Raw genomic sequence first — 17,335 nt, 5'->3', positions numbered from 1 at the left:
TATCAGTCTCCGGGTGGTTTTGTTGTTGGAAGGAGTTGAAACTCTTAAAGTGCAATATGATCCTGTTAAGGTAAGAAATATTTACCTATAAGAATCATTAACTCATCACATTTCCTCCTGTAATATGGTAAAACCCACCGCTTAAGACAAACACCCCATTACATTTTTGTAAGTATGTTACTTTTACTTGACTCCTATCCATTGAAATCTGAGTAGAATTCTGTTTTGAGGGTTTGATCTTCTAGTGTAGGTGCATATGTGCATAATGAAAACAGGAGACAGGTTCTGGTTTTAAAAACTCTCTCAGTAACTCTATTTCTGTATTAATGTACAACCGTTGAAAATTACAACAATTTTTTTGTATGTTTTTCTTTTTTTTTCATTTTTTTTTTTTAAACGATCTGTCAACAGCCATTTTCCAGAAGAAAAGTGAACAATGTGAGCAGGAAGAAAAAGAGAAAATAAAGGGCAAAATAAAGCAAGGGGATGAATGTAAAGAAAGAGAAGAGAGCACGAGATGCGGGAAAGGAGACAAATTAACAATTAACAGTTAATTTTCTGGAGCGGAGTGTGTCAATGTGTGCATGGTATGTGCGTGCAAATGCTATGTCAATGGGTGGTGCTGTAGTGTGTATGAATGGCTGAGATTACACTTGCTGCTTCAAAACAACTTCATCTGATCAGTGGCGGTGCAAATGTTAGATGTTTAATGCAAAGGTCTGGCTTACACTGGTTTGGATCTACATTAGCTGAACACAATCAAGCAAAAATACCAGTATGAGAATGTAAAGAGACAAGAAGGGGACTAAGAAAATCAGACCATCATGACTAGCAAATATTTGCTGGCAGTAGCGTAGCTGCTGTAGCTAGTTTGGTACTAACACAAAGAAACAAAGGGGGAAGGTGTATTTATTGTGAAACACTGGCAACATCTTAAAAAGTTGTCATCTAAACACAAATCTCATTCTTTAGTATTTTGTGTACATGAACATGCATCATACGTAGGAAAATACTGTATTTTGGGGGGGGGGGGGGTTTCCCCTTCAAGTATTTTAAGGAGTATGTGGAAATGTGACGTCACAATTTTTCCACAGTAAACACACCATATACACAAAAGCACTTTTATAATGAAAGGTGTCCACAATCTGCCATTGAGAATCTGTCCTGGTTGATAATACGGTTTCTTCAAAACAGAGCCAGGCCAGTGACACGTTTCATCTAGAAGTATCACACTCCACTAGCTGGGACACTTTCAAGGTTTCCACAACTACTCCATCATCTTTGCTGTAATCGATTTCTTATTAATTTATTTCAATTCACCTTTTGCAGCTTAGGACAGGTACACTTAAATGTGTGGGCAGTTCAAGAATATCAACTTTGCATGCTTTCAGGCCAATCAAGTAAGTGCTACAGGTACAACTGCCAGCAAGAGCCCACAAGTCATTATGGTCTGTGTGAAACCAACAACATATCCACAATCAGTGCAGTTGCCTTAAAAAAAGTCTGTTTATTAACAAAAGCTTATCCATCCTCAGCAGTTTTACTTTTCTCTCTAATGATTATTCCAGCAACACAGGAATAAAGTTGGAGAATAACAGCTCTGACTTGTTGCTTGTAGCTGCTCATGTCCGTGTCTACCCACTGTTTGAAGACACACGTCAACATTTGACCTTTATGATCAGATCGGAAAAGTTGCAACCAGTGTAACCACGGTGAATGTGATGCTCTGAAGCCAAAACATGTAAATGAGGTGAGGATGAGAAAAGGAAAGGGGAGATGCAATCGTGCCTTTCTGTGACCCTGCAGCATTACGGGAGTGAGAGGAGGGAAAGATAGAAGCAAATGAGCAAGTGTAGAGAAGCAAAAGTAGGGGTCAGTATCACTGCACGGAGGGATGCTCATGGAAGAAGGCAAAGGTAGGAGGCAAGGAAGAAAGAAAGGAAGTAAGTAGGGAGATGCTGGTGCTTTGCAGTCGCTACGGAGCTTCAGGTGTCGTGAAAATCCTTCAGCAGCGTGCGTCGCCTCTGCTCAGCAATGTGCATCTGATTCTCCAGATCCTGGAAAAAAAACAAAACAGACAAATCAGTTATTATTGTTATATGTTAAAGTTATTACAAATCATGATGAAGGGAACATGAATGTCTGAACCAAATATCACGACAATCCAGTCAATAGCTCTTACCCCTCTGTCACTGGCGCTGAGCTCCCCCTCGCCTCCCACCACTCCTCTCTCATAGCTGTCGGCCCGCTCCACCTTCCACGACAGGTTTTCTATCTCTGCCTCCAGCTGGGCCTGCTGGTACTCAAACTGCAGAGAAGGATTGATGCGGTTACATTATTTTATAATGTATGTTTTGCAATAAAGGACAGGCAAGGAGACATGTATGTTTCTCACCAGTTTCTTGCGTGGGCCGGACTCCATGTAATAAGCGTAAGGGTACGTATACTGCAGTGTGTAGCGACACTGGAAACAAAAAGACAAGACACACTCATGATGTTGTACTAACTGAGGAAAGTTTGGAAAACGTTCAAAGTCAGACTGTCAAAATTAAGAAAGGCACCATGATAATTTATTGAAATGATCTTTATACAGATCTACTAGAGAATGGATAATATTAAACCTAAATAAAAATATAAAAAGAATTTCTCCCCTCACATCACTAATTTACCATTTAAGATACACACACAGTCACAGTTCAGTGTGTGAGTACCTTAGCCAGTAGCTTTGCAGCGTTATGCAGGTACTGCCAGTCAATCCAGGTTCCCAGGTTGTTCATCACTCTCTCCTGGATCTTCTCCTGGATCCTCTGGAACGTCTGAGCCTCCAACTGCAGAGACTTGTTGTGATTCTCCCACTGGTGGGATAAAGATTGAAAAATTAAATTAAAAGATTGAAAGACAAACAATGTAGCTCTAGATCTGTTGATAAAATCTTCTGGTTGCAAGCTTCAGGCAGTGTGCTGTGATTTTTGTCCTGACGATGGCTTTCTAACATATATGTTCCTTAAAACGTTTATACAAGAGAACAGGAGGAAATCTGTTATGCATTAATTTAGTTTATGTAAAGCAGGGTTTTGACATATTGAATCCCATCCAGGCTCCACAGATTTTTCCACCAGCCTCAGTATTTAGAAAGAAAAGAAAAAAATCTAAACATAAAAGGCAGAAAGGTTTTCATGTTTGTGTGTTCAGAGGGAGGACATAAACATGACTGCAACGTTTTTTACCCTTTACTTTTATCCAGGAAGGAGTTTTACTGAGCATTTTATCTCTTAATACATTTTTATCTTGTCTATGCTATTTTGAGCAATAATATAAAATAAACAGAAATGGGAATCCAAAAAATAAAAACCTCACCCTCTCAAAGTAGAAGAGGTATTTCTTGAGGGCCTCTCTGGCCTGAGCCTGCTGGCTCTGGTTGACTATATCAGGGTTTTCTTTGTAGCGGCTGCACTCGTAGTATTCACTACCGTGAGTCTTCCAGTCACCAAGACACATCCAGCAGAAGTCTTTCAGGAGATACAAAACACACATTTATGGATTCCCCACGACATACATGTATTACACAGTATATACAGTAAATGACACGTATTTACACGTTTTGTATCATAGAACAGCCGACAGGATCAGCTCAGTTCTTAAGTCTACACTCGCTGATATCGGTTGGTAATATATTTTCCATTTCTCCAGACGACACAGTTTGGTTGAACCACATTCCTAATCTAACCTGACTTATGAGACACATTGGTGTGCTATTGGACACAAAGTGAAAAACAACTGTAGCCTCTGAAGTTATTCTGAAGGTTTTTTTTTTTCATTTTGGCTAGAGAGAGTCTCACCATTATCCAAAAAAAAAAGATAATTAACACTTTTATTCTATCACTTTCACTTAGACTTTCTTGGAAGTTCAGTCAATCTTGTCTCGTTACAGTTGACGGCTATCATGCCACTAGGTGGACGCAAAGTGCCTCACAGAACAGTGAGTTCATGCTTCACTGGATCATACTGGAGTTGTGAAACTCGGAGACAAACTTCTTACCGTGTTTGCACTTGGAGCATTGCTGAAACAAACAAAAAACACAGAAGTTACTGAACCAGAAACCTGACAAAACAGTCAGTCACACTTTGACTTTGAATGAATCTGAGCAAAGCAGCAGCTAAACATTTTATACAAAGCCATTCAGTGCTTGATTTATCAGAACTACTGTGTCACTCATAAAGCTTAGAAACTGTTAAAACTGAGGACCTCATCTCAGAATGTGTATATATTTTTAACATTTCCTGTGTTCTGGGAAGGGGTGATTTTCAGCTCTGACTCACCATGTGATTGCAGCCTCCGTTCTTCTCAATGCAGATATTGCACTTAGGACACTAGAGGAAAATTAGGGTAATTAAGTTAGGGTAACTAAATTAGGGTAAGTGACAGGTTACATCACTGTATTACAGATATATATAATATATAATATAATATATAATATAAATAATCTCACACAGTTTTCAAACTGTGACCATGCGAGTATATGAAGTATGTTGAAATATCAGTGCTTGTGTATGTGCATGACTGCATGTGTACACATATAAATCAACCATACATCTTTAGTGTGTGCGCTGATGTAGTTAGCCGTCTCAGAGTCATCTGCACATTTGGTCAGCCATTTCCGGATCGTTGCACAGTCTGTGGGTGCGTGGTACATCTGACGGCATTTAAAACTAAGACAGATAAAAGGACACAATACAGAGACTCACGTTTGTACTGCTTAGAAGGACATAACATACAGCTTCATTATAACCTGACATGGTTAAACTAAAGCTTATCTACGAAAACAGACACACCACACCAGATTCATCTGTCAGCGTTATATGCTAAAAAGTTCACACCAGTAGGGAAATGTAAATACAAGCAAGGGATTCATGAGCGCACTCACTCAGATTCTGGACAAGTAACAGTTTAACAATACAGGTTACTTAAGGAGCTTAGATAATTAAGGGAACTTTGTGTGTAAAAAGCATTGAATTTACTAATACACACTATCAGCTGCGTGGCCATCTGTGAATTTTCTCATTCAAATTCATTTGTTTTTATCTTAAATGTTTTTTGAATTTCGCCTTACTTGTCTAAGAACGTAACTTGCTTTTGGAACGGACAAAAACATTACAAGACGTTCAAATTCTGCCAAAAAGTCTGCAAAGAACTACAGTTGCTTTAGGATAACTAAAAAAATCTGACCATAGTCAAAACTTATTACTTGTAGTTTTTGTGTTGAAAGATGAAATCTGCATACTGTTTGTGAGTGTCTGTGTGTGTGTTTAATACCAGAAGACTTCACTGCAGCGGCTACACTGCACCCTGCGTGCCCGGGGCTCCTGCACCTTAATGACAATGGGGCAGTCTGCACCTGGACACAACTGCAACTGGAAGTGACTCTGCGGGACGGAGAGAGAGACAGAGATAAAGTAACAAGTAGTGAACAGCATCATGATGATGATCATGATGATTGTCCACCCCCGAATAAAACTTGCTGGAAGTTTAAAGTTCCTTTGGGTCAACTTTACCAGCGAGGTCTGTTTGTAAGGGGTCAGTTCACCCAAAAAAGTAGTTTGATAGACTGATGATAACTTGACACTGTGTTCTGTGGATTATCCAGAGTAACAGGGACACTTGCTGTTGAATTTTTTAATGTAATTTTTCAAATATTACCTTTGGAAAAAAATTACATTCCAAACACCTTCCATTCACCTCATTTGTAGGCAGAAATCTCAGACACAGTTATCTCGAAACCAGGGTGAATAAAACTGAAAAGGTTTTCATTGTAATTTGGGTGAACGACACTAATTTGAGATATCGTAATATGCATTCATATATATTTAGATGCAAACCCAGCTGGCAAGGCAGATAGTGATGAGAGTGATAAAACAGCCAGAGAAGATTCAGATTTAATGCCTTGTGAAGGAGATTCAAAGACTCGGTTGTTCTCAGTGGTTCATTTGAGTTTTTCTCTCCTTCTCACTCCCTTTCCACATGCCTCTGACGTCTCATTTGCTATACATGCAGACCTTGAGGCAGCAAACAGATTAAGCACACACCGACAGACAGACACACACACACACACACACCTCGACGTAGTCTCTGAAGAGGTAGCGTCTGTATTTGTCCTTCAGCTCCTCTGCTGGCAGCAGCGGCAGGACAAAATCTTCTGGCATCTGCAGGGAACAGTCCTGAGCCATACACGAGATACCTGAACACACACAAACACACACATTTATTACAAAGAGTCCTAAATCATTGACATGGTACAGTGAGAGAAGCAACATACACATACATACAGTGCCCAACAAAAGCTGCAACTGCTGTTTGTGTGTTTCTTTACCAATGCATCAATAAACTACACCCATCATTTTAACTTCGTCTGTGACTGAGAAAGTTCATCTGCAGTGGTGTTTGCTTTAAGCGGGCTGGTGTCTAGTTACAGTGACCCAAAAACAAGATCGGGGTCATTGGTCATCATAAACGTGTCCTTCGTACAGCTGATAGAGAAGCGGTTATCAGGCTCACAAGGACTCAGTTACGTCGACTACTTTATCAGAGAGACTGTTAGAAAGTAGTACAGGGACACAACAGCATACAAATATGCTCTCTCTCACACACACACTTTACCACACACATACAGTACATTTTTAAATAAATAAATAAAATCTTGTAACTGATCCGTGCACACACCCATCTGCTCTCCTGCTGACATAAGCACAGTCTCTCGCTCACACACACACCCACACGAAATAAGAAATAGTAGGAGCATGCCCGCCTGGTAAATTTTATACCAGATGGGAGTCATCAAAAGCTCATATTACACTTCAAATTCACAAGTCACTCTTGGATTTTACACACAAGCAAGTAAACAGATAGGCTTCTCTGAAACAGTTCTGTCTGTTAAAAACGGTATCATTAAGTGACTGATGTAGCCGGCCTTGTCAAATTCAATATCAGTCTGCAGACCCTGCTGGTCTGGCAGGAAAGCATAGGCTAAAATAAACTTCCAAAAGGATCAGATGCTGAAACTGTGATGAAACCCAGAGCAGACACGCACAGGGGCGCACACACACTCTCTACTCACCCACTCCCGTGCCATCTTTGACCAGCACAGTGCAGTGCTGCTCCCAGCATGCTTTGCAGAAGGAGTGCTGACAGGGCAGTGCCAGCAGGGAGTCTCTCCGTACGACCTGTAGACACACACCACACTGGAGGGACTGCGGGGCCTGAAACACACAAACACGCCATCAAACATAAACTGCACTGGAGAGCTAGTAGGAGAGTATAAATACAACCTTCATGAGCTTGTTACGTGTAAAACGGCACAATCAAAGGATATAAATCTACCAATTATTTTTCTCCAATTAATCAACTGAATGCTTAGTATATAAAATATAACAAATAATGCTAAATTGCCATCTCATGTTACCTCAGTGATGTCTTTATTTTGTCTGCCTACACTACACCTAAACAAAACACAAAGGTATTCAATAACCCTAACCATTTCAGTAGCTGTAACCAGGAAAATGTTTGGGATATTATCCTAATAAATGTTGAATCAATTATCAAAATTGCCATCTTATCATTATCTCATGATTATCGGCTGCATTATAGCAACCAGATGACTATTTGTCCTTCAGGTTACTTTGCTGTGAATATGGTGAATCAGCAGCTACAACTGAATATTGATTCCAAGTTCAAACTACTAATTTTAGCCACAGTAAACAATGTCTTCAAGGATTTTATTGCTTTATTGTGTCTTTTACACAACGTTTACCAACACACATGTACAGCCTGATGGGTTTTACTCAAAAGTACCGTTCCCACAAAGGAAGGGTGAATGGCACCAGATCTAGGTTAGTAAACAATTAACAGTTTGGTAGTAAGTCTTGGCTTGGCCACAAGATATGAATGATCAGAATAAAAAGGTACGAACAAAGCATGTAAATAAGCCCTTGCATTTTTTGCATGAGGTCCATTACTCACAGTGACTGATCTGCAGGTGCTGCTGGGCTGGACCAGAGCGTCGGCCAACAGCAGAGACGAGTTGGACTTATATCTGTTGGGAACAAGGACAGAACCAAGGGTCATATGAAAATGAGGATTGACATGTTAAAACGGCAGTGCAGAAGAATCAGAAGTAGAGAGAAAGGAGATGACAAAAAGAATGAGAAACAAAAGAACAATGAGAACTTGAGAAGATAAGAATGGACTCAGGGCGAGAGAAAGTAGCTGCAGAGGGAAATCAAAGACAGGAAGATAATAAGATTAAGAGAATGAGAAGGAGCAAGTACAAGAGAAGTAAATGAGGCTAGAGAAAAAAAAAATTTGGGGGGGGGGGGGGGGGGGGGGTATTTGCTTACAGCGAAAAAAAGAAAAATTGTAAGAATTCAAATGAAGGAGGAATAGTGAAGGAGCAGAGGAGACATACCTGTCCAGTAGTTGTGAAACCTGCCAGTGAACATGCACCAGGATCAGTTTCGCTACCGCTGGTAAAACCTGAGAGAGAACGAGACAGAACAGAGAATTCAATGATATTCAGTTCAAAGCAACAAAATGTTACTTCAGTGATACAGTGACTTGGCTGTCTTGAAAGTCAGCTAAACTGTAATGATAGACAGCACTCATGTCCCCAGTTTGCAGTTTTTACTGTAGTGGATAATAAGCTGACTCTAGGCCTCATGAGATGGAAATGCTTCATGATAGTACTTAGCTAAAATACAAGTAACATACAAGCAAAATACTACCAAAACTGTAGGACACTTAAAACCCAGTACCTTCTGGTTTATTGATCATAGACTAAAAGATTCTATTCTATAATAAAAATTGTATTCCATACATTCAAGACACGGTTTTAAAAAAGGCTGCACTAAGATTAATTATCAGCCTAGAAAACTGAGGAAGATAACTCTATAAGGAAGATATCTTGGATTACTTTAGCATATCACCTTGCACTACAGGCCAGACGCCTATGGCTCATGTTAGTCCTTCAGGTTAGAAAAGCCTGGAGGTCAACGATTCAAATCCAGTAAAAAGACTGGGAAGCGCTCCCTTCTTTCACCTTCTGCCATAAACACACAACTGCTTCTGTGGGAGCAGCTCAGTTCTGTCGTTGTACTGTGCAGGCCCCAGGTGCGATTATGTGTAACTGTGAGTGTGAAATAAGGTGTTACTGCCAAACAGCATGCAGACTCAAAGTTAGCTTACATAAAGAGTTTAAAAAAAACCTGCTCATTATGAGGCATGAAAGGCCATGTTTGGGGTTGAGGTCAGGGCTCTGTGCCGGCCAATCGAGTTCCTCCACACCAAACTCGTCTAACCATGTCTATTATGACCTTGCTTTGTGCACAGGGGCACTGTCATGCTGGAGCAGCACAGCACCTTTCCCAAACAGTTGCCACAAAGTTGGAAGCGCCTAATTGGCTAAAATGTCTGCGTATCCTTAAGAAGACTGTTCACTGGAACAAAGGGGCATAGCCCAAACCCTGTAAAACAGCCCCAATATGCATTCCAGTAGGTGGCATTCTCAATCAACTTCAATTCACCCAGTCTGTTATTTTCCAGTGCCTATAGTGCCATAATAGCAGGCATGAGGCCCACTAGCTGTCAGCTTGATATAATTCCAACAAAGTTTCTTTCATTTGAAGCAGTTGGTCCTAGCATACTGATGATTTTTCACAGTTCTCTAGCCACAGATACAGTCCCGTCTTGTTTTAAGCATGTCATAGTTCAGCGACTACTTAAGAAGCCTGGTCTTGATTACTCCAAATAATTTAAGGGCAATTTCTAAGTTTTCATTCTTAAGGTTTTAGAAAAAGTTGTTTTGAAATCAGATTATGTCCTTCTTAAATCAAAACAATTCACAGAACAGAAACAGCTCTTCTAAGGGCCTGTGTTTATATAGCCTTTTTTCCAACTGTTCCCAATGAGGAGAGAGTGTATGCGGCCTAGAGAAAAGGCGCTGCACCGAGTGTCTTTTTTCAGAGCATTCTGACTTTTTTGCGCAGCCACTTCGAGCGCTTCTAGTTGAAAATGTCAGAATTTTTCAGAAAGGCACTGGTGTCGTCACTGTCACTCTTTTCAGGCAACCAACCATATAGGCCCACTAGATGGGGCTGGACTAGACACCCTGGTAACCAAGAAGTTGTAGGAGAAGCTTGTTCTGGCCTTGTCTGTCTGAACTCATAACAGACACACAAAAGTCCGTTCGTAGGAGCAGATCAGCTGGACATTGACTGCTGTGTTGTGCTTTTATCACTGTACGCGTTGTTGTTAGCCGTGTAGCCAACCCTCTGTCATTGAAACAAACCCAAGGTGCATCATTTTTGTCTCTCACAGCACATACGCTTCATCCCAGCGCCCTGCCAGCACTTTTCTGCCAGAGAGAAACGTTTTATGGACATGGCTGCAGATGCCAGTCAATGTTTAAGTCTTCTTAAACTTAGTGTAGCTTTTGACACTGTTCTCACGATTCTCGTTGATCGCTTGATAAGCTGGGTTGGCATTTCTGGGTCCGCCCTTGATTGGTTCAATTCTTACATTTCAACCGAACGTTTCACTGTTTCCATTGGCAGCTCATCCTCTACACCTGCAAATATTTCATGGGGGGTTCCGCAGGGTTCAGTTCTAGGTCCACTTCTTTACATGCTCTCATTGGGAAGAATGATCCAAACTCATAGCATCTCTTTTCACTGCTATGCAGAAGATACTCTGCCTCCCCCTAAATTCCCCAAAATCAGGCCACCATAACTCGATTGTCTCCAAGATATTAAAGACTGCTTGGCTCATAACTTCCTTGAGTTAAATGGAGACAATACACTGATACTGCCCAGAAACTCAATCACCTTTCCACTTACAACAGACCACATGCCAAGAACCTGGGTGTTATATTTGATGGCGATCTAAGTTTCAACAGGCAGCTTCCTCCAACTCCGGTTACTACAAATTAGGTATTTCCCATCACCCTCTGACCTAGAAAGCGTCATTCAGGTACTAATATCATACAGGCCGGACTACTGTAACTCCCTCTACCTAGGCATCTCTCAGGCTACCATTTCCTGTTTACAACTAATCAAAATGCTGCTGCTACTTATTAACAAGGTCCAAGAAATGGGACCACATCATCCCTATCCTTGCAAGCTTACACTGGCTCCTTGTTCACTTCAGGATAAACTTCAAAATATTTTTAATTGTCTACAAATCTCTCTAGGGTCTCGCCCCTACATAGATCTCAGAACTTCTCACCCCTTACAACACCAGACCCCTCACATCTTCCCACTGTGGAATGTTGGCTGTGCCCATGTCGTGTTAAAAAACAAAAAGGCCGGGAGAGGGCTTTTTCTGTAGCGACTCCTCTCTCTGGAATCACCTGCTGCAGGACATTAGACAGGCGGAGTCTGTTGATGCTTTTAAGAGGCACCTTTAAGAACCACTTTTATTATCTGGCTTTTAAGTGTGTTCTACTTGTTTCTTGCTTTACATCTAGAACACCCGTTATGCACATATATGCCTATGCTTGTATGTGTATGTCTGACTTTGTGAAGCACTTTGGTGCAAAATCTGTTTGCTTTTTAAAGTGCTATATAAATGAAATAAACTAGAATGATTGTAGACCTAAAGTCTCACACACACTGACTGAAAGACACTAAACTAGATATTTGGTTAACACTACAATCTACCTCAAAAATGATCAACATGTTGATAATGTTACATCTAAACTAAAGTGATAAAGTGAAACATCCTCTTGTTTTGTCCTTCCATCTACATTAAAGTGGCATTTGCTTTTTGGAAACACATTAGAATCAATAAATCTGAAACAACAATGACATATGCCCTCACAACCACAATTGGGTACAATATAACAGAAATGTTATGAAGCCAATTTTCTGTCACCTTCAATTCTTCTGTGATCCCTTATTGAAATGAAAAGTGCAGAAAATATTATTTTATTAGCATTACTGAGCTGTGATGAAATCATTATTTTATAATCATGCAATCATCTTATGACAGAAGCAGAAAACTATGTCTGCACAAAACTAAAATGTGTGTTCAGCTCAACACAGCATCGCTAATCGAGAGTAGGAGGCAAAAGGACTTGTTGGGACCAAGCTGTAACCAGACTGTCTGTTCTACTCTGTGCTGTTTTCCTGAGTCAAAACTACATTGGTGTTATTCTTATTACAGCTAAAAGCCTACAAGAAATGATTTTCCTTTGAACTGCTTTACTCATGGTCATATAAAGTGTACGGTGGCCTGTAAGGACAATGTCTGAAAGCAAGGTCTGTCAAGGCTTATGAATGAAATGTGACTGCGACCCTTACAATTTATCTGACTTTAAAGACACACTTTATCAGCACCTTGTTCTTGCCCATTGATCATTTCAGATCCTGCTTTGATGGAAAAAATTTATTTAATTCTCAGGATTTCGACAGTGAAGCATCATAGAACCCAGCTACAGACACAAGCTCACCTTCAGTGCAGCAGCCACAGTGTTAACCTCCTCTGTCAGCACCCTCTGACTCTCTTTGTAGGTCAGACATGTGAACTGGTACTCCTCTGGGTCAAAGGAGTCAGCGCCCTGTTGCTCAACATCGCTGGCCACACCGTCATAGTAGTTTGCAATGTCGCCCTGATCCTCCTCTTCTCCTCCATCGTCCTCATCATCCTCTTCTTCAGAGTTCACCCCGAAGTCTTCCTCGTTGCTGTCCGATGCCTGGCTGTTCATGTCCACAGACATCCAGTCGATTGAATCAATCACCCGGACAGGTAGACAGCCCGCCTACCTGTCGGATCCAAGTGGTCCGATTGGCTGAAATGGCTCGTTTGAAGCTCCACCTCCCGTTTCTCCCCACGCCCCTTTCCACCTGCTTGTGTCACAGTCTGCCTTCCCTTCGGTCTGTGGCGCGTAGAGAGTGCGCTCAGCAGCAGCGGAAGAAGCAGAAGAAGTCACACTCCCCGTCACTCATTTGGAAAGCTGGTTAGAGGGTGATCTGAGGAGAGACTGAAAAAGACTGAAGAGGAGGAAAGGAAAGAACAAAACATGGAGGAAGAGGAAGAAAAAGAATTGGAAAAAGAAAGGAAAAAAAGAAGAAAACATTCATAAGTGATCAAAGTTGTTGATTATTCATATTCTTTTATGAGTTTCATGTAATTCTTAAATAAAATTCCCAATCTAAATATGTCAAGTAACAGTGGGTCTCCTGCAAGATTAGAGTGTATGTCTATGTGGGGCCGATAAAAATGTTTTCCCCACATGTAGGAACTATGAATGAAAAATATGACACAGCAAGGGCTGCAACAAGCGAATATTTCAATTATGGATTAATCTGCTGATTAATCATTCAGTCCATAAAATCACAATTTCCTAAAACCTGAGGTGATGTATTCAAATGTCTTGTCTGAACAGCAGTTCAAAATTCAAAGATATTCAGTTTACTATCACACAAGACAAAGAAAAGCAGCAAATCCTCACATTTGACGAACTCAACTCATGCGTTGGCATTTTGGCTTTTAAAAAAATGGCTTAAACAGTTAATCAATTATCAAAATGATGAACTGAGAAGACCTAGTCCCATTACTACATCTTTGGACCATGAATATAGTCCAGCCAAAACTACCCTCTCCCTATAAAGTTCAATCAACTCCCTTAACAGATTATGTTGTATTCCATAAACCAAGATTAGAGTGTACTGTTAACAGTGAAAGCAGCTTCTGAATTTGGTTTATTTACCAGACAGTGTGGCCTGTTGAGAAACAGTTACTTTTGCAGGCTAGAGGACGAGCTAGCCAAGATCTAAAGGCCATGGGTTGTGACTGAATTAGGTCCTAGGTCTGTCCCTCCCTCCCTGATCTTACTTTGACTTCTCCACTTTTTAAAAGTTTTTTTAAATCAGCTCTTGTTTACATGTTCTGTATTTTTCGATCCTACTACAGTGTAGATCTGTTAAACACAAATGCGGGACACGAGGCATGGGTTAAGCCTTAATGTCATGGTTTAGAAGACCCGTTGAAGATGCTTTCACTTTGGGTATGAGCAGCATAGAGTTGGCCAACACATCTTTACTAGCCTGGAAACCAGATAAATATGTGAGCTCATGCTTTATTTGCTCTGGCAGATGCGTCTGACCCCCCTCTCGCTCGGACAGACTTCCAGCCGACCTTGGCCGGGTCGGGCCAATCACAAACTGTTTATCTAACACGGGGAGGGTTTGATATGATGACTGTCCGGTTGTTGTCCATCAGCAGCTGTTCAGGTCAGACTCTTCTGATGAAGCATCACTGACATTTGTGTTATTTTTTTCTTATTGACAATATGCCAGTATATGAGTGCTTTAACAGTTACACCAAGAATTATGGTCAATGAGCCACTGTTGAATATTTACAAAATACATTTTAGTTTTCCCTGCTGTACCGAAAATGTGCCGAACAGTGACCTCAAAACCGTACCTACCAAACCTTAAATTTTGGGCACCCTTACACCCCTACTTGTGAAGCATTATAGACAATTTTATTTAAAAATTGCCCAGTCAGATTTCTCCAATGATGACTTCCAAAATACTTGACAATGACAGTTAAAAGTGACCATGACCAAATGTTCAACTCCTTATATACACAGTTTTAACACTGTCCATATGGATGGGTGGCTTGTGTTTTCTCTCCCCACCATGTAACATGGGATAAAGAATCACATAACTTGGTTAGGAGGAGGAGATGTACCTTGAACCTTGGTTCTAAAGATGATACAAACTTTCACACCACAGAGGCCCAAAGTAGGCTTATTTCGACATGTGACTTGTATCCAAGAGACACTTGATCAAAGCCGTTTGCTGGCACCTGTGTTCAAATGTGACTTCGCAAATATCCACCTGGAAAGACAACAGGGTTAGCCGGGAAAGCCTGCGAGCCGGCCCCGGTGCCAGCCCAGCGACAGACAAATGCACGCATTCCGCCCGGTCCAGGCTAAAAATAGGCAGCAAAGTGGGTGACACACATCTTGCTTGGCTAATGTATCTCAGCGAATCAGAACAGGTTCGATAACACGTCTTGGGGGGATGGGAAGTAAGAGCTTTGGGGAAGAGATTAACCAACGTAAAAACGGCTTGGTTGTTGCTGGACATTGGCATTTCGGTCAGACTTGAAATATACTAATCTAAAAGCGACAATGAAGTCAAATCCACAGAACGGCTGGCTAATTTGCCGTTAGCCGGATTAGCTTCCTGGCTAGCGTGCTGGCAGTGTTCACTATATTCAGCAGCGAAGTGACGGGCTTGCCAGACCCACGAGTTAAATTATTGGGTACTTTCAGAACAGACTTGCGAAAGTTTTCAAGAAAACGTTAATTTTGTCCTCCAACAAGAATTTGCAACACAAGAGCTAGCCATATTAGCCATGTTAGCCACCCCCTTATCGTTCCCTCCCGTTGTGCCTCCGCCTCTCACCCACTCTAGTCCGGGGATTGAAATGTAAACAAGGCCCTCTGGAGCTCGGGAGTAAACAGGCACATTTTAACAACCTCTGTGTTAATTTCCACTGGTTAAAGTCGGTGGTATTTACCTCTCAGGGTAGCGTCAGCTCTGCCCAAGTTGACAGCCAGAAGTGTTTTTTTGTGTGAGGAAACCCAAAGAGCGATTTACACTCCGTTCGCTTGGCTGGTAGACGGAAGATAGACGGTTACAGAGGTACTTATCTATGACGTCACGTCCGCGTTTGTCATGCCAGCCTGCTCTCTCGCCTCTATACATCCATGCTCGCTCTCTCTCTCTCTCTCTCTCTCTCTCTCTCTCTCTCTCTCTCTCTCTCTCTCCTGGAAAAGATGCAGCAGTTTCACTTTATGCATTAGTGCTGTCCATTAGCACTTAAGCTGCATTACAAGATGCAGCAACATCTTTTTACTTTTTACAAACAGACATCCATGTTACAGGAGATCTTAGGGGTTTCATTTATGAATTTAACCTCTCAACCACAAGGACTTATCTTTAGTTAGTTGCAGGGTTTCAAGTTTTCAAATTACTTCATGGCCATAATTATTTCCTAGTGTACTGTACGTCTACACACATCTAGATGACAAAAACCAGAAGGAAAATGTTTGCAAACTTTCCCCTTCCCCAATGTCGTTTCACCACACTACCCACATCCTACTATCTTTCATCATTTTATGAATGTTGCAACGATTTTTGTCACATTTATCTTCATGAAATGACACACCTAAATCCCTTTAACACACACATTTTACGGGCTGCATAGGTTTTAATCCCCCCCTGTGGTCTGTGCTTTTGAGTTTTTGAGCTTTGTATGATACAAATTATTTGTTAATGTTGTAGAATAGTTACCTTTGGGCAGGTAGTCCATGGCAGTTGAACAATGACGTGTGTTTAGACTCTCTGGTAAACATCACTGATAAGGCTAAAAGGCTTATTAAAGCCTCGTACACATTATTCTTCACATGTGGGTTGGTGTAAATTTCTTATAGCAACTTAAACATGAGTTTAGACGTTACAATATCAAAGAATCTGCTGATCAAACTGCTCCTGCTGTTACTTTCCTTGCCTATAGGTGGCACTGGTTGGACTGAAACTGTAGGTGCTGTGGCTCTGCATCTGGATGGAAACGTTCCACTCAAAGTGCTTTAGCTCTGAAGATGTAGGGCCGATGGATTCATAAACAATGCATTACTCTCTGCTGTGGGCAGCGCCTGAGAAAAGCAGAGGGTCGAACTCCAGGGGTTAATGCATTGGTAATTGGTCTTGAAATGCTTAGGAGGATGCATCTAAAAATGCAGCTGATTATTGGTGTTTCACAGCAATTCAGCTAGTTGCTACTGATGCAAAATTACACACACATTACTTGAAAATATTCTTCAGTTTACCCTGTGATTTTTATGGATTTTCATTGTAAGGAATTAAAACCTAGTCAGAAATCAGTTCAAATTCATGTAGCAATAATTGTATTTTTTAAACATAAAATAAAGATGAAAATGTAACAGCACACACATACATTTCACTGCCAGCGATACAGTAGTAGATGCAAAGGATGTTTGGAAAGCTAATTTTGTGTGTGTGTGTCCTTGAGTCCTGCTAAGAACACTGGGTAATATCTGTCTAAATGTCCCGTCAAAAGTCCCTACATGATCAAAATGAGGAAGAAAATGTGTAAGCAAAAATAGAATGATAGCCCCGGTAAACATTTTTTTTGTACTGAGGATGTGTGACTGATGATTTGGAAATTTGGAAGCAAGTCGCCTTTGGATTTTGAAGCTAGATTTGATCATTTGAAGATAAAATTGTGTTTTAAACAGATAGCAAATTTTTT

At 40.9% G+C, this 17,335-nt stretch overlaps 1 protein-coding gene across 1 annotated transcript; it reads right to left on the bottom strand.

Moving 5' to 3' along the window:
• Positions 1–294: 294 nt before the first annotated feature.
• Positions 295–15,696, bottom strand: arih2 (ariadne homolog 2 (Drosophila)). Its single transcript, XM_070910173.1, has 15 exons — positions 15,581–15,696; positions 12,498–13,038; positions 8,460–8,527; positions 8,015–8,087; positions 7,113–7,254; positions 6,115–6,236; positions 5,315–5,424; positions 4,593–4,710; positions 4,321–4,371; positions 4,040–4,061; positions 3,358–3,509; positions 2,712–2,855; positions 2,396–2,464; positions 2,183–2,308; positions 295–2,057 (listed from the first exon to the last, which is right to left on the bottom strand). Exons 2-15 carry the CDS (start codon positions 12,762–12,764, stop codon positions 1,986–1,988), a joined length of 1,536 nt encoding a protein of 511 aa, XP_070766274.1. The 5' UTR covers positions 12,765–13,038; positions 15,581–15,696; the 3' UTR covers positions 295–1,985.
• Between the last annotated feature and the right edge of the window lie 1,639 nt (positions 15,697–17,335).

The sequence above is a fragment of the Enoplosus armatus genome, chromosome 8 (genome assembly GCF_043641665.1).
Source record: "Enoplosus armatus isolate fEnoArm2 chromosome 8, fEnoArm2.hap1, whole genome shotgun sequence".
Classification (NCBI taxonomy): domain Eukaryota; kingdom Metazoa; phylum Chordata; class Actinopteri; order Centrarchiformes; family Enoplosidae; genus Enoplosus; species Enoplosus armatus.
Note: the sequence above shows the minus strand (reverse complement) of the source record. Positions and strands in the feature narration are given on the sequence as shown.

Excerpts from the sequence above, each read along its gene's own strand:
- arih2 (XM_070910173.1), bottom strand. The coding sequence starts at position 12,764 with ATGTCTGTGGACATGAACAGCCAGGCATCGGACAGCAACGAGGAAGAC. Across the intron at positions 4,062-4,320 it reads ACGGAGGCTGCAATCACATG|CAATGCTCCAAGTGCAAACA; the intron begins GTGAGTCAGAGC and ends TGTTTGTTTCAG. Across the intron at positions 2,465-2,711 it reads CTGCAAAGCTACTGGCTAAG|TGTCGCTACACACTGCAGTA; the intron begins GTACTCACACAC and ends TTTTGTTTCCAG.